Source organism: Acartia tonsa, chromosome 5, assembly GCF_053477335.1.
Source record: "Acartia tonsa isolate MP-2025a chromosome 5, ASM5347733v1, whole genome shotgun sequence".
Lineage (NCBI taxonomy): Eukaryota > Metazoa > Arthropoda > Copepoda > Calanoida > Acartiidae > Acartia > Acartia tonsa.
This window is the reverse complement of record NC_137264.1, coordinates 39,418,395-39,442,671: the sequence shown is the minus strand read 5'-3', so window position 1 is coordinate 39,442,671 and position 24,277 is coordinate 39,418,395. Positions and strand designations below refer to the sequence as shown.

At 30.5% G+C, this 24,277-nt stretch overlaps 1 protein-coding gene across 1 annotated transcript in view; it reads right to left on the bottom strand.

Annotated features, from left to right (window-relative positions):
- The window catches only part of LOC145319482 (uncharacterized), a 40,044-nt gene extending 16,589 nt beyond the window's left edge, over positions 1–23,455 (bottom strand). Inside the window, exons 1-4 of the mRNA XM_080161627.1 lie at positions 23,407–23,455; positions 9,312–9,432; positions 2,732–2,818; positions 1,978–2,054 (exon numbers count right to left, since the gene is read on the bottom strand). Coding sequence (XP_080017753.1) covers positions 1,978–2,054; positions 2,732–2,818; positions 9,312–9,432; positions 23,407–23,453 — 332 coding nt within the window. The 5' untranslated portion in view covers positions 23,454–23,455. The remainder of the gene's footprint in view (positions 1–1,977; positions 2,055–2,731; positions 2,819–9,311; positions 9,433–23,406) is intronic.
- Between the last annotated feature and the right edge of the window lie 822 nt (positions 23,456–24,277).

Below are 24,277 nucleotides of genomic sequence, written 5' to 3'. Positions count from 1 at the left end.
TTGAACGATTTATACATTATACATTTAAAATTTTTTTGAAGGTTGAAGCTTTTTTAGCTAGTAGTAAATATTGAGATAGGATGCGGAAGCTACATCATATGTTTGGTATAATTAGTTTAATATTTTCAGTTTGTGTTTTTATTCGAACACAGTAATAGTGTCTGACTGATTATGACGTAACAAAAAAAATTTGCCAATGAGAGGCCACTATAAATTTTACCATTGGTCAATAACGGCCTCTCATTGGCTAATTTTTTTTTGTTACGTCATAATCAGTCAGACACTATTACTGTGTTCTTTTTATTCTATACAAAATAAATAGGAGATCCAAACAATTAAAACATTAATTTTAGGAATCTTGCTGTGCAATATAAATATAAATTTGACGATGACCTAAAATACCTCAACGGAAGAACAGACGAACTCACATTGAATCCTAGAAATAAATCAGCTGTGCTACAAAAACAATTGCTAGAACATCCTTGAAACTTTGCTTAATTGATCAATGGATCATCCACATTTTATTTTATCAACAATCATTCAATTTGGACGTTTTTTCAATATAGACAATTTAATATAAGTTGTAACAGCGAAAATGCCTCCAAAATGAGTATGAATGGTACATTGGTCAATTACAATATATTCTGACCTAGCATTGGTCATTTTATTGTAGGACGTCATTTTTTTAGCGGCACATTACGCTGTTTCATATTAGTTGCCATAACTTGACTAAAAAATAGAAATGAGAAAGTATGATTTTAGGGATATGACAATGGACGATTAATTGGAATAATTTAAACTGAAATATAATAGACCAACGGCTTCGCCCCCTAGAAGCCTCTAGGGGCACCTAAGGAGGGTGGAGTTGAATCCCTCAACCCATTTTTTAAAATTTAGATTTTTAAAAAAAGTAAAAAACAACTATTTTTTTTTTATTTTAGTTTTTAAAAACAATTTTTTCTAGGGGTGATTTCTTTTGGGAGGGTGGTGGTATTCGGGACCTATAAAAAGCTACCCTGTTAAGGAGAACCTGATCGGTTCAGCGGTTAGCGAGATCCTTCGGTACAAACAATCAAACAGACAGATAGATAGACATCATTCTTCTTTGTATTATAGATAAATACAAGTGGGACAAAACGAATAAAAACAAGTTCAACCTCAATAAGTTCTAATTCAAAATCGTTGGTTTTCTATACTCAAGAATTATTTTGACTGTTTTGTTTAAATACTTTAAAAATCCAAGGTAACGGTAAAATGCAAATTTTCAACTTAATTAGGTTAATTGAGTTTCCTGTTTAAACTTTTAAATGTTCATTCTTGATAGCTAAAGATTGATTTATAATTTTTTTTAACACTATAGGATTAATAATACATATTTTTCTTCCATCTTTCTCTCTTTTTCTGCCAGTCTAGGACCAATACTAATCTTTCCTGACAATTTAGGAACAAGCCGACCCGCCGTTTTAAGATCTTACTGGAAAACCACATATAAAATTCTTAATCAACGCAATTTATACGTCATTTTAACGTTGTTTTACATGGACATTAAATTTTAAAAGTTTTACTGCAGTTATTTTAGATTATAGCTACAAGTTAATCATTTTCAACAAAAATATGTATATTCTGTATGTATATGCATCTACGTATGCATCTATCTATCTATCTAATTATATATATACAAGCGGTCCCCCCTAGCATCTAGGGACTCTATTTAAAGGGCACTAAAAAGCCTAAAACCAAACCCAGAATTATTTTCGCAATCAAATAGCATAAAACCATCCCGGGACGTATAAGAAGCTTTTTTGTAAAGGAGACCCATATCGGTTCAGCTGTTTGTGAGATCCTTTGCTACAGACATAGAAAAGCTTACTGCTTTATATAATGGGATATATCTATTTATCAATCTATATATTTATCTATCTATCTATCTATCTATTTATCTATCTATCTATCTTTGTATCTATCTATCTATCCTACCTAGTAGAGGAGGATGTGTAAATACAGTTCTTATTTTGAATAGAAGAAATCTGATTTTGTATAAATGTCTGTTTATCCTGAAATAAGAGAGGAGGGATTACAGAGATTGAAATTTGAAAATAAATCTGGATTTTAAGAATTAACCTACATATTTTTATGTGTTGGGGTTGGGGTTGTAATAAATCTAAGTTTTAATTTTAAAGATAAGAGGCTCAACAACTGCAGCTGCTGCTGTATGTAGCTTTCAAACTGTTGGCAACAGTAATAAGAAATATATTTGCGATCTGTACAAATGTAATGAGTTGCACCTGTTTTTTGGCCAAGGCATTCCCCACACGCTTACTATTAGTGTCACGTGCCTGATATATCAGTAGTAGGTACCCTTTTTTAATGTTTCTAGTATGACATGGTGTGGTCAAGAATCAAACCTGACGCCTCCCCAACGGCAAGCCGACACATTACCAATTACTCGGTTTTTTTTTAAAGCGAAGCTTCTCTATAATCAGGGTCGGTTGGTCTGTCCGTACTTTAATTTTAAACATGCTGATTTTTTACTTTTTTGACAACAATTTTTAAGTATCCTGTATTTAAAAAGTTTTGCAACAAATTTACTCAAATTTTGCTTAAATTATATGTTTGTATTATTTTTATTTAGTTCTAACACTCTACAAGTGTTAATGTTCGTTTGTCCTGCAATTTCAAAGCTTTGCTTTTATGGATGTTGTCATCCTTGTTATATGATTGATATTATTACCTGAAAAAGTTTAGTATTGGTGGATGTTGTTGTATTAACTTGCCTCTCATTTAGCAACAGCTTTAACGGCCCAACATTTCCACTATTCTAAACACATACAAATTTTATATTAAAAAAGTTTAAACATGCCTTTTCAGGAGGGCAGCTAGTCTTAGATAGATTCTCCATAAGTGTTCTAGTTGTCATCCTTGTTTTTTTATGCTATAAATTGAATTTTTGTTGCACTCAAACTATCTAATAAATATATAGTATAGCTTCGAAACCAATTTATATCCACTAGCCAAAAAACTTTTTTAGGCAAAAATTTACTGCTCTTTGACAGTTTTTAGAGCGATTTTTTTTACTGAGGCATGGTGTTTATCATAGAAAAGCTGCGTTACTAACAAAAATCCTTGGAATTTGCTGGTACATAACCAGTTCTGAACCACACTGAAAAACCATGTATTGAAGACAATTCAGCACTAATAATCAAATAAAAATGATAAAACGAATGCCAGTTATGTTATCGTCCTCACAGGGTAAAACTGGAATAAATCTTATTATTTTTAATTTCCTATTCTTAAAAATATGTCTAAAGACCGATGCGATAAATAACTATTAATATCATTAGGGATGTACGGATATAAATTATCGTCCCTTAAGATCCCTATCCCTGCCAACGTTGTGGCGTTGTACCCTAATTATAGAAAAGCTAAGATTTCGAAATCAACATCAAACATTGCTTGAAAGAATCCTAACCAAACAAAAGTAATTTTGTAATTTGTAAAGAGAGTAGGGAAGTATTTGATTAATAAATGTAGACAAAGAGAGTCTAGAATCTTTCAAACTTTACTTGGGTTATTTTTGTTTATCTATTAAATCGATGACAGACAATGTCGGGGTCTAATTTTGTACACAAGATAATATGTACAAATTGGTATCACTTGAGTTTTACGAAGATTTCAAAAAAGGATTGCTTAACATAAAGTACATTAACAAAGCAATGCATTTTTTCAAACCCAACTTAAACATATATGCACTGTGTGATTGGTTCCAGAAAGGGAGAGAACATTGGTATTTTATTTCACTATCTATCTATCTATCTATCTATCTATCTATCTATCTATCTATCTATCTATCTATCTATCTATCTATCTATCTATCTATCTATCTATCTATCTATTTTACAAAAATGTCTAGAAATGTCGTTCTTAAAAAAACTTACTTCACTATTGAAAACAATTAAAAGATATCAAACAAAAAAGAAAATAGACTGAAACAAAATGAACCAGAAAAAAATTGGAACATAGAGTGTATTTAGGGAAAATGAATGAAATCATTTAAAACGTGCATTCACTTTAACATTGATAGTTTTACACTCAATAGCATTAAGTAATTAGGTAAAATCTTAAACCTTTCATTTTTAGGTATTGATTGATTATTTTGGGAGGATGGAACTTTGGCATTTAAAATGTAGGACAAAGACTTTGGATTTTTAGGAAAATTAAACATATGTCCCAAGAAGGGGTTTTGGCTATTTTTTAGATCCTTAAAGCACACCCAATAGCGTAAGAAAACAGAAAAGAGTTTCAATGACGTTTTATGTTAAAATTGTGTAGCGTTATTACATAAAAAAGTTCCATCTTTATGTTAGTTTGTATGGCATTTAGGATGGATAAGATATTTTGTAAAATTGCAGTTATGCTTCAAATGTTAGATGTATAAAAATGACCAACCATAACCAACATTCAAGATTCAAAATACACACATTTTTTCTTTTCTACCAATGGGTGACAAATACCAAGAAGTTTGAGAATGTATGTATGTTTAAAAGTACAAATACCAATCATTATCAGAAAGTCAGTATGCCCATTTTAAACATGTTGCTTTTTAAGCTTCTTAATAAACATTTCTCTGTGATATAATCATTCTATTGATCTGATTTTTGGAATACTGATTCCTATTACAACAAGGTATATTATAAACGAATATAATCAAGTCAAAAAATGTAAGTATGTCCTTAAACAGTATCCTGTATTTATGCATTTTTTAACAAATTTACATATAATTATGTGTAGACATTTACAATCTGCTTTTTCAGTTCTGAAAAAAAAAAATTTAAAAATATTTGTAAAACTCAAGAAACCCATATGTACAGAATAATTACTGTACAAAATTAGATCTTAAATTTGCCTTCATTCACAATTGTTATACTTCAAGGATGACAATGTACAAGAACATTAGACCTGAAATCATAACTTAGATAAGTTATTTGATGTATTTGAGCCAAATATTGCTTGTGAAACGTTTTTTTTTTAATTGAAACCCTTTAAATGCACGACTTTTGTTTGTAAGTCCTAGATGTAAACTGTTATTGACCAGTAACAAATATTCCACCAACTATTAATATTTATGACAATTGACCGTATCAATATGAGTTTATTAAAGTCTTTAGTTATGACACGGTTTGGTCCCAGACTTTCCGAGATGAAAACGAATATACCTTAAGGTTAAAGTTTTAATATGATGTATTTAATAAAAACACATTATGAAATTTTATTCATTTTATAGTGCTCTGATTGTAGTGTAGATTCGCTACGAAAAAAACGGCATTTTGCAAAGAATTAATCCCCTGGTATTTATTTCATTTTTTAGAACAATTTCTCTCTTTCTCTTTTTGAAATCTTGGACATTTACAAACGTGAATATATTTTTGGACATACATATTTTTACATAAGTTTCCTTGCATTTTGAAGTTGGGTAAAGAGGATGAAATATTACCCAATTGATATATTTTGCATAAAATCATATTTTATAATTGTTTACTTCTGATTTTTGCCAAAAAAAATGAAAATCCGATGAACTTCTGGAGAACATTGTTTTAGGGTCCTCATGGTGACAAGAATAAATAAAAACTTAAATTACGAAGTAGGTAAAAAAGTTTATGCCATTTTTAGATCCGGTACTTTGCTATACTGAAATATAATGTATAGAATTGTATTACAGACAATTTTCCACGAATATTAAAGTAAATCACATAAAAATTGTTTTTTTTTAGTCCGGGTATTTGCTGGTTTAAACTCTTTAACTTTCATTTTAATATCCGCGAAAAGCTGTCAATAATACTATTCGATAAATAAATTTTATTGAATTTTTAAAAAACTGCTTCAAGTTCCCAAACTATAGTATAGTATGAGGTATAACATTTATAAAACTGCAGGGATCTAAAGGGATAAGACAATGGCTAATAAATTCTCGCTTTCTTAGATTATAATAATTGGTTGAAACCTTTGGACACTCAACTTTTTGAATCAACCAATCAAAAATCATTAAAGTATCCAAAGTTGTTAGACCAACGAATAAGAAAATGTTAATATAAAACTTTGGGGACTAGTGTAATAAACTGCCCATTGTCCCCTCTGTCTCTCTCTGTATAACATTTATAATATTAAGCTATTGACATTGAGACAACAATACAATAGCCGACATAATAAATTATCCTGTTGGCTTCACACACTTCCACTAGTCAGATACATCAATGGTCTACTGTGTATTGGGAAAGATAATTTATATTTTTTATTGTATGGAATATCATAATGTGAACTTTATCATATACTAAAAGTATTATGATTCTGCTAGGGATCTAAAGGGATAGGACAATGGCCGATAAATTGGTGTACATACCAAAAGATGATACACAAAATTGCTTCTTCTGTAGTAAAAAATTAGTGGTTGAAACTTTGAAAACTCAACTTAATAAATCAACCAAACAAAATTCCCTGAAGCCCCAAAAGTTATAAAAAATTTGAGGACTAGTGTAATAAACAGCTAATTATAAGTATTTCGCAGAACAAAAAAATGCGCAGAAACCAAGAAAATTTCGAGCATTTAGGACTATATTATTGTTTAGGCATTTTAATAAGCAATAAAAACTCTGCAAGTGTGTTGCTTTTGTAATATTAAAAGGATATCATTCATTTTCTAGAAGCAAAGTTTTTATTTTTATTTTTCATTGTGTTATGATAGGTCACCTACATGGTTACAAAATATTTTGCTTTGAATCAGTATTAAATAGGCAGAAAATAGCATCAAAAATGTTTAAGTTGATTCTTGTAGATTTCGAATTGAAAAAATGAAATCTAAAATAGGCCAATTAAAACAAACAGAACAATTTTACATATTCAGTGACGCACAGAATGATGGACAGACTTGCCATAAACATGGAGTAGCTTTGCAATTAAAAAGCAATTTTTATGAAAAAAATATTTTTTTTATATTTGAAATTTATTACTATAAACTAAACTAGCGGCTTCGCCCCTAGCCTCTAGGGGCTTCGCCCTATGAAGTAATGGGAAGTCAATCCTCCTAAATAGAAATATTCAAAAAAATTATTCTTTGTTTAATTACTCTGTGGTATAATTAAACCCAGCTTGTGCGTTTTATGCACAAAAATTTTAATTTGTACAAATTAAACCCAGGTTGTTTGCCGTATACACAAAAATTTCAATTCGTAAAAATTAAACCTAGGTTGTTCGCATAAACAAAAATTAAAATTAAAAAAAAAATATTTAAATTTTTTTTTTTTGGGGGGGGGGGGATTCGTGGGGGCTTCGCCCCATGTTGCAGTGGGGTTCCCCCACCCCAATTACTGGTTTTTGTTTACAAAAATTTTAAAAATTAAAAATTTTGGAAGTGGGGATTTTTTTATTTTTGGGGGGGTTGGGGGTGTCCCACCCCCCCAGAAAATAGCCTAAAACCACCACAGGACCAGTAGGTATATTCCCTGAAGAGTAGAATCCGATCGGTTCAGTGGTTACCGAGATCTTAAGGGACGGACTGACAGACAGACGGACAGACGGACAGACATCAAGCTACTTTGTATTATAGATAGAGAGGGGAAAATGGGCTGTTTATTATACCAGTCCCCAAAGTTTTATAATAACGTTTTGTATTCATTGGCTCATCAACTTTGGGGACATTAGTAAATTTTGATTGGGTGGCTCATTAAGTTGAATGTTCAAACGTTTAAACCACAAATGTTAATCTACGGGAGGAATAAGTTAGTGTGTTATTATTGGGGATGTACATCAATATATCGGCCATTTTCTTATTCCTTTAGAGCCCTGACTAGAAACATGGTTTCAACCCCCTAACTTTGACAAAAATGTATTAGGTAAGTAATAGTTGTATAATAACAAAAAGCTAATTGTTTATGTGTTGTTTTTTTCGTTGAAAATGCCTTATATAAACATATTTTTCTGACCATAAGTCTACACACAGAAAAAGTAGTTTAGGTTGCATGTTTTATTTTTTCTGGAAAACTTTTTCTTTTCTTCTAATAATACTGTAATTAATGAATATAGAGAATTAGTTTGTGACAGGGTTCGGCAGCTGCAGTTTCACGCTTGTAGTTTAACAATCCAAAGAAAGTCGTGCAGAAGGGTGGTGTATGCACCCCACTAGCAAAATTAAGGGAGTGGACACACCTCTCAACCCCCCTAGATCCCCCTCAACAAAGTTCTACAACCCCCTAATTTAGCAACACTAAAAATACACCCCTCTTGCCAAAATTTTAAGGAGCGCTTCGCGCACACCACTAAATTCGAAAAAGAATAACAAAACAGTAAAAAAATTTTAGTCGATGACAAAGTTTTAATAAATTTTCTTAATGTCAACAAGTCTATCTTTATTTACTTAAAAGTTTGCACGATCATTTGGCAATTCATTTAAAATGTCACTGCCGAGCCCAATTTTGTAGGACTATTAACTAAGCATAGTGTGTGACTAAGTCTGTTAATAGGCTAAAAAACAAATATCCATTCTAACATATTTACAAATTATGTACACACTATAACTTATTGCATTAGAGTTATTCAGTTTGGCTTCGAACCATTTCAAATCCGCCAGATTAGAACCAGTTCTAAGCCATTTCAAAAAAAAGACATTTATCGTATCGTTTGGTGCTAACAAAACTGAATTTAATCTTTTAATTGTACATTTTTAAGTCCGCGGAAGGATTTTTACGTTAATAATATTACATCATTAATTCTTTATTTTCTTTTTTTTAAAGATTCTTTTTAAAAATTTTCAATTATTTTGTATCATGAAAAGAAATCGGAGTAGCGGGTTTCGTCGGTTTTTTACAGTAGCTTTTATCCTATTTCCAGCCCTTGCGGGGGGGGGGGCTCTAACCCTGCAGGGCAATCAGTAACATTTACCTAACCTAAAATAACCTATACTTTATATTCTTTCCATGATCCATTTTTTCTTCTTTTGAATGACACAAAATAATGTACATATAGATAGGTATATCATTATCTTTTAAAAGGTAAAGGGGACAATGAGCTGTTTATTACACTAGTCCCCAAAGTTTTATAAGGCCGTTTTCTTATTCGTTGGCTTAACAACTTTGGGGACTTTTAATGAATTTTGATTGGTTGGTTAATTAAGTTGAGTGTCCAAACGTTTCAACCACAAATTGTAATCTACAGAAGAGTTAATATTATGTAATTAACATTTGGGATATATGTTAATTTATTGGCGATTGTCTTATCCCTTTATAATCCTGGAAAGTTATGTGTATTTGTAAAAGTAATTCTACCTTATTATTATTGTTTGTCTCAGCAAAGTTTGGGCAACTTTGTTCACCACTGGAAAAGTTGTTGGTATGGGTTGTTGTGTAGGTAGTATTGTTGTTTCCCTCCATACCAACTTCAGAACAACTGAAATAAACAACTTTTTTTCAGCATATCTTTGAAACCGATTAATATCCACTGGATTAGAACAGGTTCTTTGCCTTACTGAAAAATTATCTATAGCATCGAACTACAGACAATTTTCCACGAATTCTAAAAATAAAATCATATACATAACAAATACAAGTTTTGTTAAATCGGGCCTTCAGCCCCTCGGGGCTAACAAACTGGTTTTAATCTTATAATTTTTTTAAATATCCGCGGAAAGCTGTCTATAATACAATGCAATAAATAACTATAATCTACCTATTCTGGCTTTTTAGTGTAAATAATCTTTTTGATATTTGGTATTTGTCACTTTTGGTAACTAAAGAAAGTTGGGTTTTTTAATTTATCTTTTTTAAACATTACTAGAGTAGCTATAAAAAAAATTAATTTTCATTAATATGGCTTATACAACTACTAAATATGCAGTAGTTAAATCTTAACATTATTTTTTTAGGCACCCAAATGTGATTAGATTGCCTATACTAAAGTCCTTCAATTTATTATATGTTCAGTCATTATTTGGCCATAAATGTGTCAAAAATGTAATAAGTTTTTACTATTTTAGATATCCTTAGATTTAAGGAAAATTGATGAAAATACTAAAAAATATGCCTTTAGTGACTTAAGTGCATCTATTAGCAATCTTTCTGTACATAAATATAATTTATGAGTGTTCTCTCTAACCTCTGCTGACTAATTGATAAAAAGCTTCAACAAAATTGATTATTTATTTTATATAACCTTTCAGACAATAAATTGTATTATTATATATTTATATAACTTTTTCATAACCGATTTGTAATAAAAGCTGTCTATTAAATAATGTGAGAGAATTAATCTGAGAAAAAATAGATCAAAATTACATAATCTAACTTTTTTGAAGAATAATAATTAACAACTTTGAAATGTAAAGGATCAGATTTGTCAGTAGCGAAGCAATTTCATAACTCATCTTGGCACTTTTATGAATATAAACCAAAGACAAACCTTTTTTATAAAAGAAAAAAGTAAAATAGCCTAAAACCATCCCAGGACCTATAAAAAGCTTAACTGAAAAGGAGTTCCATAATTGTTCAGCAGTTAGTGAGATCCTTTACTTCAGACAGAAAAATTTACTTTATAGTCGTAAATATTCTAATTGCCAATGAGGATCTCATCTATAATCTACTTTGTCCATCCGTCTGACGTAAAGGCCTAAAAAAATGCGACTTTTGCAACTATCATTAAAGATAGATTTCAGAATTTTCTTTGCTATCTTTATTTTGTTTAATTAAAATTAGAAAACATTTCTAGAAAATAACATTTCACCCTCATGTTTAATACAAAGTAGAACTATGTCTGTCCGTCTGTCTAACTAGCTGTCTGTCCGTCTGCCTGAAGCTTACGATCTGGGTCCCCATTCCCCCAAAAAAGGAAAAAAAATAACCTATATAATTTTTTGGAAAGATATAACAACTATGACAACAAGTTTGGCAACTTTCCTTGATTTCCTCCCGAAGTGAAGCCCCTAGAGGCTAGGGACGACTCCACTATTCCTAAATATTGAAATGAAAAGCAAGAGGAAAGCAAATGAGTAAACATATTCAGAATTCAGAAGCTGTTATAGATTTTCAATAACTCCATCCTAAGCATATTTTGTTTTAATATTGTTTCTACAAAATACTTTAGGTCAGTTCTTTAAAAAAAAATTAATGGCATCCGCAAAAAAAACTTTATTAAAAAGGAACTTAATAATCTATTTGGTAAATATATTTATAAAATTTAGTCTAAATAAACCAATTTTGTTGTAACTATTTGATTTGGTTGATTTGAGACAAAAATAGGGTTATTTACTGAAAACTGAACTGAATAATAAAAAGAAAGGTTTTTTTCTTTATAAAAAAGCTAAGCAAATGAACAAGAACAATTCGAACACTCCAAGATAAATACAACAAAAGAAATGTTTAGCAATTTTCGAGATCTTAATGAACCCGGAAAACACACATATTCCTAGTTTTGTTCCTATGTAATTTCCTATATGGCTTCTAAACCGATTAATATCTGCTGGATTAGAACAGGTTCCTAGCCATACTGAAAATTTATGTATAACATCGTATTACAAACAATTTTCCATAAATAGTGAAATGAAATTATAAAATTAATATCAGTTTTGTTGCCCGGGACTTTGGCCCATCCGGTTCTAACAAAACATGTTTAAATCTTATAATTTTTGTATTTTAATGTCCGCGGAAAGCTGTCTATAATACGATGCGATAATTGACTGTTCTAAATATTTGTAAAGACAATATAATCTGTGAAAGTAGCACTAAAGACAAACTAAAACCTATTTCCTATATTTTCCAATCTACCCGGAGAAATTACAAATTTTACAATGTTTGTAAAATCTGAACCTCACCTTCTTGTCTTGAACCAGAGGGTGTTAGGCAATGAAAATGGAAGGGTTAGTTCAGTGTATACTCTTAAAAATTATAGAAAAGGGAAACTCTTTATAATGCCTTTAAAAAAAAAGATAAAATAAAATAAAATCTTTTGGCCAAATTATTCCGAATTATTTTCCCAAAAACAATTTTAAGTTACCAAAGGTACGAGTGGGAGATTCATTCATACTTCAATGTTCTATATCTGCTTATTTTGCCATAAGAGATGTGAGTTGCAGGGAGTAAGGGAGGGGACTATGGGCAATTAATTCAATTTAAGAGGGTTCGCTGAAAAGCAATGAAAACCAGATTTATCAAGAAAATTTTACCAAAATTGTAAAGGGATCTTGGTAACCTAATTTAGATCAAAATTAGTTATAAGAAAAAAAATCATTTACTTGAAAATTAAATTATCAACACATCACAATGTAGTAAACATTCTGTAATTAATCACTAGAAAAATCTTGTTTAGAACCACCTTAACCCTTCTCATATATTTATAACTGACACGTAAATTCAAGCGGTTCTTAGATTATTTAATACATAAATATCACAGTAGAGTTTCTATACATGAAATGACATTTTCTTGGGAAAAAATATCTGTTAAAACCAGCTATTAATAACAAATTTTTCTGTCTGCATATTCAAAACTAGCTCAGCTAGTTAGCGGGGCATTGATGCGCAAGTACCCAAAGTCAGTCAGAATCTGCTGTATTCGTGCACATTCCCTTTAAGCCAGTACCCAAAGTCTGAGACTCCTAAAAATTGAATATTCGATCCATTGTCCCCTCCCTTACTCCCTGTGTGAGTTGAGACAAATCATATATTTACATGGAACTTTACATGTCTATCTTTACTAGCAACTAAGAAAATTAGGTTTATTTACGTACAGGCATTTGTAATTGTATTATTATAGATTGGCTTCTATTTTCAAAGCATAGATCACCATTATCTAAAGGAAGGGAGGTAGTTATTTGTATATACATCTATACTATAGATCTGTTGTTATGAGTAACAGCATTTTCTTATATTTTTAAGAGTGATGGGGAGGTGTATGTAGGTGAGAGTATAAACTCTTGTAGTGCTCCCAAGGGAAACTGAATGGTCCATTATATCCTTTACTCAAGAATACTACAGCACAATATCTTTAAACATTCAAAAAGTTCATCAACAACCACCCCACAACCCCATCCCCCTCTTGTAAAAATTGCAAAAATTAAACAGAAAAAGTAAAAAAAAATTCTTAAAAATTATTGTGTATGTTTTTAGCCTTTGGGGGCTTCGGTTTAAAGTTAAAAATGAAGGTTTGGGCTAAACCCCACATTTTGTAAAAGTTTTAACATGTTAACGGCAAAAAAAAGCAAAATTTCATTTTATATATTCAATATATATCCTAAAAATTTTCATTATAGGGTTATTTTTTTTATTTATAGTTTCAAACGGTTTTGTTTTCAGAGTTTGAAACTATTTTCACGTATTGTACTGAAGGTAAAGCAAATATTTACTAAAATTTAGGTAAAATTATAGCTTTTCATTTTCATCCACACGTATATTTGTTTTATTTGCATTTATGTAACTCTATGTTATTTATTTTTACATTTTATACAATATTTTAGAATTTTATATAAAAAAAATTAGTTGCTTTGCTTCGTCCCCTGCCCTAATATCCACGTATGTTCTACATCCATCCTTACAGATCTGGTTGAGGAGTTGTTGCGTCTCAAAGGATAAAAATATCATTTTAGTTGTCGAATGTTATGTTAAAGTCAAAGTGTAGTAAACATGAAAATTTGGTTAAACCAGAAATTTTATCCCGGGGAAAAGGGGTATTAGGATTAGATTTATTATTTTTCCTCATAAACAAATTTTTGGATTGGTCTGTTAGTTCAGGATCTTAATTTTAAAAAAAGAATGCATTGTTTGGAAAGGTTTTTTGGGGGGCTTAGTATTGTACGAGAAAATAACCCCTAAAAAATAATTTATTGACTTTGGTATTAGTTTGGGGGAGGGGATTTAGGCGAGCTTCGCTTCCACACGAAACAAAAGTATAGTTTTTGCTCCTTTGTACATTAATACTTTTTTTAGTATCAAAATAATTTAAACATAAAAATGTTTATTTAATAAAAGAAAATTATAAAAAATTGTGAATTAGCAAGAAAAAAGTCCTTATTGAAATGAATAACATACTAACTCTTTTCCAATGTGCATTTGTGATGGAAAGAATTTATTTGTGTGTGTTTTATTTTAATGGCAAAACATTAAAAGACAAAAATTGTAAATATGTGTCAGTAAACTTTGATTTTAACTTGTAATAAGTAAATACTTTTTATGCATTACATTTGATATATTTTTTTTCATAATCAATATTTTGATATACATGCTAAAATAGTTAATATGTGATCCTAATTAAATTTAATTCCAATTTTGTTAGTAAGTTGTATTTTTGTATCACCTTCAATATGAAATTGTGATGATTTGCAACCAAATAAAATAAGGCACCAAGGGAACACAAGCAGAATTAGAATGGACATTCTACTGGATGTATAATTACTTGGATCTTACACCAGATTTTCATGTTTTCTTCAATAAAGTGAACTCTGTAGCAGGCTAGAATAACGATCTCCACTACCCTCTCTACTATCTCTTTCCTATTACTGGATAAACATCCCGACCAATAAATGCGGGGGAAAATTGAAACCTAAATTGACGACAATTCTTCTCTTGTTATATCATCCACGTATATTCTACATCCATATTGAATGGAACAATCAAATTCACTTTCTTCAATCAAATTTATTTTATTATTACATTTCATTTGATTTCATCGAGTTCCAGTAGCTTAGTTAATACATTAATAGGACTAATGAACAACTAATATAAGCAAAAATTATGACAACAAGTAGCGAAGCCCACAAAAGTATTCATGGATGTACAAACGGGCAAACTGAGAAATAGTATAATAGATGTATTATTGTGTAAGAACAAAAGAAGCAGTATTTTATTCTAAATAACAGCCGAGAAATTCATATAACCCCCTAGCATTACGGACGGACAAACAAACAGAGTGAATTATAGAGTGAGAAATCCCAAATAGAAAAAGATGATAAAAAAACAAGGATGGTTACATCCTTAAAGCAAGAACCAAACTACGACTTAAAGTTTTAAGTCAAAAGTATATTTTAAAACTAACACGTTTAAAGTAAACACAAAATATTATGATTTTAAAGTTTTAACGCTTGATAAATTTTTCCTTATCGTTACAAGAAGCTTTTAAATGTTCAAATTTAAAAGAGTAAAGGTGACCTAATTATAACAAAATCTAACAATTACTTTTAGTTGGTAAAACGTACAGCAGTAACCTAAAAAATTGCTTCGCTTGAATTTGAAGGAAACGTGGTCAAGAAATTTAATTTGTCAAAAAAGACGAATCTTTGATTTCTAATTTATCATCGGGAGACAAACGTCAAATAATAGATAGATAGATAGTAAATTGATGGACAGACTAATCAGGGAGGGATAGGACAATAAACTAAAATTTATGCAGGTGCCCAATGTTATCTTATTGGTTTAAAACTTTGGGTACTTCTTACTCAAGTTTTTTTTTGTATGTATTAGAAGGGTAACAAATAGGTAAATAATATATAAATAAAAAACAAACTTTATAAAATTAAATGTCGATAGATTATTTTAAAGATGGCTCGTAAATTAAACAAATAGCAGACGGGAAAATCAAATTTCCCAACATTTCTGGCAGACAGACTGATGGAAAGACAATGTGAATTATAAAGTAGCTTCGCTACTAAAATTGATATATCAGATATTTTTAGTTTACTGAGTCAGGCATTATAAATTTATGTACCTACCCTGCGATAATACACAAAATTATCCCTTCTGTAGATTAAAATTAGTGGTTGAAACGTTCGAACAATCAACTTAATTAACCAACCAATCAAAATTTACTGAAGTTCTCAAAATTGTTAAGCCAACGAATAAGAAAACGTTATTATAAAACTTTTAGAACTGGTGTATTAAACAGCCCATTGTCCCTCTCTCTTTCTGGAGTCAGGTCACTCAAAACAAATCTTTTAATCAAAAATTATCTCAGTCATTTTCTCTAAGAAAGATTGATAATAATAATCATTAAGTTTAAAAGCAAAAATTAGTTTTGTAATCAGTCTATCGATTTTCCGGTGCAAGCCCCCCCCCCCCCCCTCCTAACAAAATTTAAAGGTAAAATAATAAGTGCCCACTAGATGTAATATTTGAAGTAACCCAATTCTTGGCAGATTCGCCAAAATCGGATGTGTAGCTAATGTATGCCACTTAAAAAAGCTTCAGTCTGAATCAGCTCAGCCGCAGCCATAAAATTTCTATTCCTCAGCTGTTTCAAAATTACTACTCCCCTATATAGGATCTAGGGATTTGTATTCGGAGGTTTTAAGGTGGAAGAAAAAATAACTAAAGTTATATCAAGAATGAAATCTAAAAATAAAACAGCCTAAAACCCTCCCACGAGCAACCCTAGAATTTAGGACTCAGTTGATTTAGTAGTTATTGAAATCTTCACACATAACAACCAAACCCTTACTACTTTATAAACTCGGGTAAGTAACAATTTAAAAGTCTCTGTTGCTTGTGTAATTAATTAAATCCAATGACTATTAAAACTAAACTAAATTTTAAGCATATAATTCATATTAACGTAAAACATATAGTAAACAAGAATCAATGCTAACAATGGCAGCGAAGACCTAAGTTATAATGTAGTGACAGATACCCAATAGTTTGCAAGTTATGAGAGTAAATATATGTATACTGCATCCATAGGTTGAATTAATACTTAGCTTTAAGAATCTCTAATTTTGCTAAAAATCTTTTTTTTTTAATATTTGTAAAATCAAGAAAAACGAACATTATATTAACACCCTACCTACTTAGTAGTTGCACTGCAATAAAGTTGTTATGCGGTGTACTTTAGCTCCCCCCCCCCCCTCCTCAATAATAAATATATCCCAGGTATTATAAAGTATTTAAAACACATGTTTTACACCTCTATCTACTGCAGAACACATCAGATGAACAAAATATTACCCCTCAAACCTCTCCCTAAGTGCTTGTAGGGTTTGGGTGGATATTCTTTTAAAGATTTATTAAAAATATAGTGGCGTGCACAGATATTCAATAAGGGATGTAAACATAGACGTCCAAGGGAGGGGGTAATGGGGAGATTACCCCCCCCCAAAAAAAAAAAATTTGTATTTTCAATTTTTACCCCCCCCAAATAAAAAAAATGCCTCTATGAAATAAAGATTACCCCCCCCCCCAAAAAAAAAATTAGCTTGGGGGTTTTTATTTTCATAATTTTACCCCCTCCCCCCCAAATAAAAAAGCTTAGACGCCCCTGGATGTAAAACTTTCAGGGATGAAAAATAAGAAGAATGTTCTCCTTATTTTAAATACTAAGAGGGTATTAACACCCCTCTACACCCCTTTCTAAACGATTATATTTGCAACAGTTACAAACGAATTATTTATTTGCAGGGTTGTCCTTAATATACCTATAAAGGTTCATCTGTTTATACTTATATAATAATCAATAAAGTGTTGTAAACACGTTATCTTATTCGTTGGCTTAAAAACTTTTGAGACTTTGGTTTTTCAATTATTCGACCATTGTCTTCTCCCCTTATCCCTTAAAATCCATGTTTCCTTGCACAAGCTGAAACTTCTGGCCCAAGCCTAACACTTCAACCCTTCTCTGTGAGTAAATGTTCTTCAATACAGATTATTGCAGGGGCGTGCCGATAGTTGGGGGGATGGATGAGAGGGGAGGGGGGAGGGAGGGGTATAGGTGATGTATAGAATTGGGCAATGAAATAGGAAGGTAGAAATTTGTAATGCATCTTAAGAGATAAAGGTAGGAGGAAGGGGATCTATATGAAGAAACTGAGATATAGAAATAGATACAGTGGTAAAAATATCATGTTGATAGTTTAATGTTTGCTAGTGCTTACACCCCTAGCATTTAGTGGCTCTGCTATTCAAGTTCAGTAGTTATCGAAATCTTAAGCTACAGACAAAAAACCTAACTTTTTTATATAATGAGATGGATATCATTTATTAACATGCTAATATTCTAATGCTAATATATTCTATCTGTAGTTTTAAATAATTGATGGAAAATACTGAACATTTTTAGTTTGAACCTAACTAAGATTTGACAAAAGTACCCAACTTTTTTAAACAAAAGAATAAGAAAATTAGCTTAAAAAACTTAAGGTACAAGCGTGATTTAATGTATAATGTTCCCTCCCTCCAAAGTTTGGGACTTTTAAAAGCTAGCCATATCCTACTATAATCCCTGAAAAAAAAATCTTCAACTATCAGCTTCTTTTTACTGTGCCGCCTATTTTTTTAGATTCTAAAAAATATCTGTAGTGAACAGGGAAAACTTTGTAGTTGTAAATATCTGTTTATCTGGTAATACATAAAATAAAACATATAACCAATATTAACCCGTACAATACTATAGGAGGATACTCTCCTCATACCAATAATACCCACGGACAAAAGTAAGGATTATTAGGTAATTAGTAAATAGACCGACCAAACGTTAAAGCAATGTTTATCGTTTCTGTTGTCTATGAAAAACGTTTTTAAAATCGCAGCATTTCTGTAATTAGGGTCAAACTTGGCATGATTATTTCTGTGACGGTAAGGTACGATTAATAAAGCGCAGCAACTCTATAATTGTTACAGAGAGTACGTATGTTCATCTAAAATATATTTTTTAACTTTTTCAAACTATATTTTGTATATGATATAAATAATAACTATCCTATGCTTTTATGCAAAAAGATTCCTAAGATGATTAGACACTATATCAGAAGCAATGAATCTCTATTATCAAGTCTCAAATTGTAAGAATGTCTGTATTAAGCTTTCCTTATTCTACTAAATTTAGAATAAATAAATTATACTATAATTTTGCTTGTTATTCTAAAATATTTAACTTATTGTTACTTTATATTTACTATACTGATTATTTTAGCTTAGCTTTTGTTGATGTTGTCATCCTTCTTTAAGTATAGAATATAATTCTTAAAGGTATATTATTCAATTTTTAAAGGACACAAATATGCAACGTTTTATACCTCCTATTTATGCATTCTACTGTTGATAGGAATAATCTATAATTCTTGGAAACATTGGGATGTTCAATACACTAGTCCCCAAAGTTTTATAACAATGGTTTCTTATTCGTTGGGTTAACAACTTTGGGGACTTTTAATGAATTTTAATTAGTAGGTTCATTAATTTGAGTGTCCAAACGTTTCAATCTCTAATTGTAATCTAAAGAAGAAATGATTTTATAATAAGCATTACAGACAAACCGACGGACAGATGTCTATCTTATATGACATCCGAGAAAATCCCGTTCTACCCTAAGCATAGCAGACGGACATTGAGAATTTTAGAGTAGTTGATACTAAGAAGCAATCCAAGACTTGGGGTTTGTTTATGTTTATTTTAGTGAATATAAAGAATGATAGATGTATGTATTTCAGTTAGGGAGTTGAATCCATTTTTATAGAAGCAGAAATATAATCTATGATTATGGTTTGGACCCTCTAAAACTGTAATCTACCTTTCCACTTTCCCCTCTCTTGGTAAAGATATCTTCAACGCCGATACGATTTTTGAAATGTAAGATTCTACTTTCCCTTCTCTTGGTGAAGATATCTTCAACGCCGATACGATTTTTGAAATATAAGATTCCACTTTCCCCTCTCTTGGTGAAGATATCTTCACCAAGAGAGGGGAAAGTGGAAGGGTAGATTACAGTTTTAGAGGGTCCAATCCATAATCATAGATTATATTTCTGCTTCTATAAAAATGGATTCAACTCCCTAACTGTATTTACCAATAATAACAAACAATGAATAATACACAATACATAAACAAAATAAAAAGAAGAATAAGTTTATATTTTTTTAGGTTAATAAAGCGTCTCTACAAGCGTTAGTCTGTCTGGTATTATTTCTATTGTTTTGATGATACTAAAATGACGTCATACATTACAAATGACTAATGATAGGTTAATACACAGAATAAATTACCAATAGCAGGCCAGTATACATTTTAATTGGTTAATGGTAATTGGCCAATATGTCATTTTTTATAGGAACTATAAAGAGCTTCTAAAAACATACCATAATATCATATATGATTATTTTCTTATCTATTTTATTTACAATTGCTTGACATGGATAGAAGGAAGGTAGACTTACATTTAAGCTAGATAATAGAGCAGCTGCTAGCTATGCAACAAAGGTGTTGGGTATCAAACCAACTTACTCTTGGCAAAATTAATCATAATTTTTTTTTCTTTATTTGCTACCGTGGGGAGTTTTAAATTATATAAAAAATATTTCATAGTTTTTAACAAATAAGTTGATTTTTTCATATATACATTTTTGGCTTCTAATTATACTCTACATATTATGATTAATTGGCCTATCATTGGTCATTTGTATTGTATGACGTTATTTTTAAAGGCACCATTAAGACCTTCTCAAAATAGTAAACAACTAATAATGATTTTTTGGATTTATTGATATTTTAACAAATAATATTAAGTTTTTTTTATATGACGATTCTTTAAATCTCCGATTCTTTATAGTTGCACTCCAAATCTTTTCTGTTTGAAATAAAGATTTCAAGATTGGCAAACTAACCAGAAAATTGCACTGAAAATGTGCCAATAAAACAGCAAAAAATCCGCAAATTTATGAGAAAAAAATACTTGAATAATTTTTGTAGAAAGTAATAATAATGCATTAGCTTATACTAACAACGAAATTAATTCGAGAAAAAAAATCACAAAACCTATACGTGTTTTTCAACTGTCGTTGAGGGGTAACACATAGTAGAATTGATGATCTTTTTATCTGCCCCCAAATATTTTTTTAGATTTAGTTTGCTGCTTGGCTATACCTTATTCCTGGTGTATACCTAAAACCACTCACTTGCGACTAAGGCTTAAAACGTATCGCATCACCTCCTTATGGGTTTGTTCAAGTACCGGCCTAATAACGAAGGACATCAAAAAATTTCAACTGCTGTCATGTCAGATGCATGACATAATAATGGGGAATGCCTAGGCCCCCAAAAATTAATTTGCATGATTTTTATAATGAAAGTCGTACCAAAGAGTTGGTTGTCTGAAGGTTGGTTTGCCGCAAAATCGATAATTGTTCGGCTTAACCATCTACAAGCATCTGCTAGAAACCTATATAAACCTTATGAAAATATAATAATATTGAGATCATGACAAAAGCCTTATATTGATATGAAAACAGCACATTAGAATAATATAATGAGTATTTAAATATGCTATTTTTACCAGGGGGGGGGGGCGGACATTGGACTGTAAATCATATCTATACTTAAAGTTTTATAAACTTGTTTTTCATTCGTTGGCTTAAAAACTTTGTGTTATTCATTTAATATTGATTGGTTCAAACTAAGGAGTGTGTAAACTTTTCAACCAATTATTTTAATGAAAAAGGAGAGTTTTGTTGATAATAAGTGGTGTACATTGCCTTATCCATAAGATCCTTGTGTATTTACTAATAATTTTATATCAGCTGTATTAGATGAACACCTTAAGAAATCTGGAACAATCTTATAATACTGTAAATGAAACTTATTTTAACTTTTCGTACTGTTTATACTCTAACATACATATATATATAATACATTTTTGTATACTAGCGATTTTGCCCCTAGCCTCTATTTAATAATTACATCTTTTATTACCTGGAGATCCCCCACTCTATCACTATTTTAAATATTTTTTTTTTTAATTTTGGGGGGATTTTTTGTTTTTTGGGGGGTTAGGGGTGTCCCACCCCTCAAGAAAATAGCCTAAAACAACCACAGGACCAGTAGATATATTTAAGGAGAACCCGATCGGTTCAGCGGTTAGCGAGATCCTTCGCTACAAACAAACAGACAGACAGACAAATAGATAGACATCGTTCTACTTTGTATTATAGATAGAAGTATAGAAAGTATAAGGCATAAGCGTGTATACTTATGACTAGCCTATAAATAGATATGTTTTACATTAAGCTTAGAGCGACGCTTTTGTATGACTACTCAACTATTTTAGTTCGTGGGTTGCATCTATTTCCAATTTATCAAGAAAAAGTAAAAAGATTTTGGAGCGGTGTCATTTTTTTCCATAGTGGTTTACTCCTCCAAATAGTTATAAACACTCCCAGGACCTAGGAGAAGCAACACTGTAAAGGAGAACCATATCGGTTTAGTGGTAAGCGAAATCCTTTGGAACACACACACAGACAGACACAGATCCTGTTATTTTTATATAGGGATAGAAGACATCACAAAGTAAGCTTCTCTTATATCAATAGCTATTTAACTCCAATTTTTTTAATGAAAGTTTTTTTTGTATTCTTTAAATTATGTTTTACCCGTAATATTTAGAGCCTTTTTACTGTACATACAAGTCCAATACTATAACAAAGTATAATGTACCTTTTTTCAATATTTTTTTATCCTTGTTATGCCAATATATTATATGCATTAAGTATATAAAAATATTACAGGAATTATTCTTTTATAATCTACATATACATATGATATTATAAATTATAGATATGTCTTTTCTGTCTGTTCTTTATTACAATATGCTTTTATATTTTTTCTTACATCAATGATAATTATATTTCTATATAATGGCTTATCATAATAAATGGATAAATTTATAAATATGGTATGGCTTTTTGGAGACATCTCTCTAGTTGCTAGCGGCCGAACGGAAAAACGAACAGTCGAAACTCCACTTTAAATTAGATTTTTTTTAATTAAAAGATTTGGGAAGGGTCATTATTTCTAGGGGCGATTTCTCTTGGCATGTTTGAGGTACTCTCCCACCAATAACATTCCTAGAACCAATGAGAAGCTTCACTAAAAAAGAGGAATTATATCGTTCCAGTAGTTGGGGAGATCCTGTGGTACACAAAGACTTTTGGTTTTTATTAGCTAGTATTAAAAAGCCATAGCATAAGTTTGGGAATTATTGTTATTTTCTAATTAATGTTATCACTACCAAACCCTTTGCTTTAGCCAAAGTGCTCTTAATTGTGCTAGTTTAAATTGATTTGTTAAGAATTTGATTCACTTAGAAACAACCTATATAACTTAAATTAACATTCTACTGGGAAAACAAAGAAAATAAGTTAATAATTGGAAAGAAAAAAGTAACAAATACCCGTTATTGGCATATCAAATGGGCTTCTAAATGTCGGTGTTTTGGTGGCTCTAGGTGGCCTTCAACTTTCTAGCATGTTTCTATAAGTACTAGTTACTTGGATTACAAGATTACTTCAAAAATCATATCTCCCTTTCTGAGACGTAATATCTACGGATTATAATAAATTAATATGACAGGTTTCATCAAAATGTAAAAATTTATGAAGCAAGAGTTTTTATGAGCGCGTTTACTTACCCATCAGAGTTGCTGAATTTTTCTTTCAAATTATCCATTTTTAACATTTTACTCTGAAACATGTATTAAAGAATTATATCTATCAGAATTATTTTTATTTGAAAGTACAAAACTAATGCAGTAGATGCAAAGAAAAAATAAAACAAGTACAATAACTTTACCTTTAGCGCAGCGATGAAGTATATTAAAGATTCTGATTGGTCAGAAGTTATCATGAGTTATTTATGATTTACAAGTAAATGCGTAATGCATATAAAATACATACATGCATGCCTTTACATTAATAATAGACTTACACTTACAAACATAAACTTCTCTTCTCTCTAACTTGGAAATGTCCGTCTGTCAGACCTTCAAAAGCAAAAATTCGTCAGAAGATATTTATCTTTTGTTTCTTTTTAATATAAATAAGAAAAATAAGACAAAATGCCTATAAATTAAAGCCTAGTTTTAAACTTTTCTTCTTATTTTAATATCTGGTATTATTATTATTATTTGTATTTTTTTTACTTTTAATCTGATAATTAGGTATTACTTAAATATTAGAGTATATTAATACTTTTTTCCAAGATAGATTCAAAACTAATTTATAGCTGGATTAGAACCGGTTCTGACCCATACTAAAAAAACATGTTTTGTATCGTATTATAGAATTTTTTTATTTACTATACGCGGAAAGTTGTCTGTCATTACTTCATCAACAACTTGTAAGCTTTTTATTTTTCTGCTGTAAATACTTATGGACATAATTCACCTTGTTAAATGGGAAGCTTTTCTATAATTAGGATAGTTCCATCAGTCCTTAACGTAATGATGCCTAGGATAACAAATTACAGTTTTATAAGCAAAGCATCTTTATGACCAAGTCCTA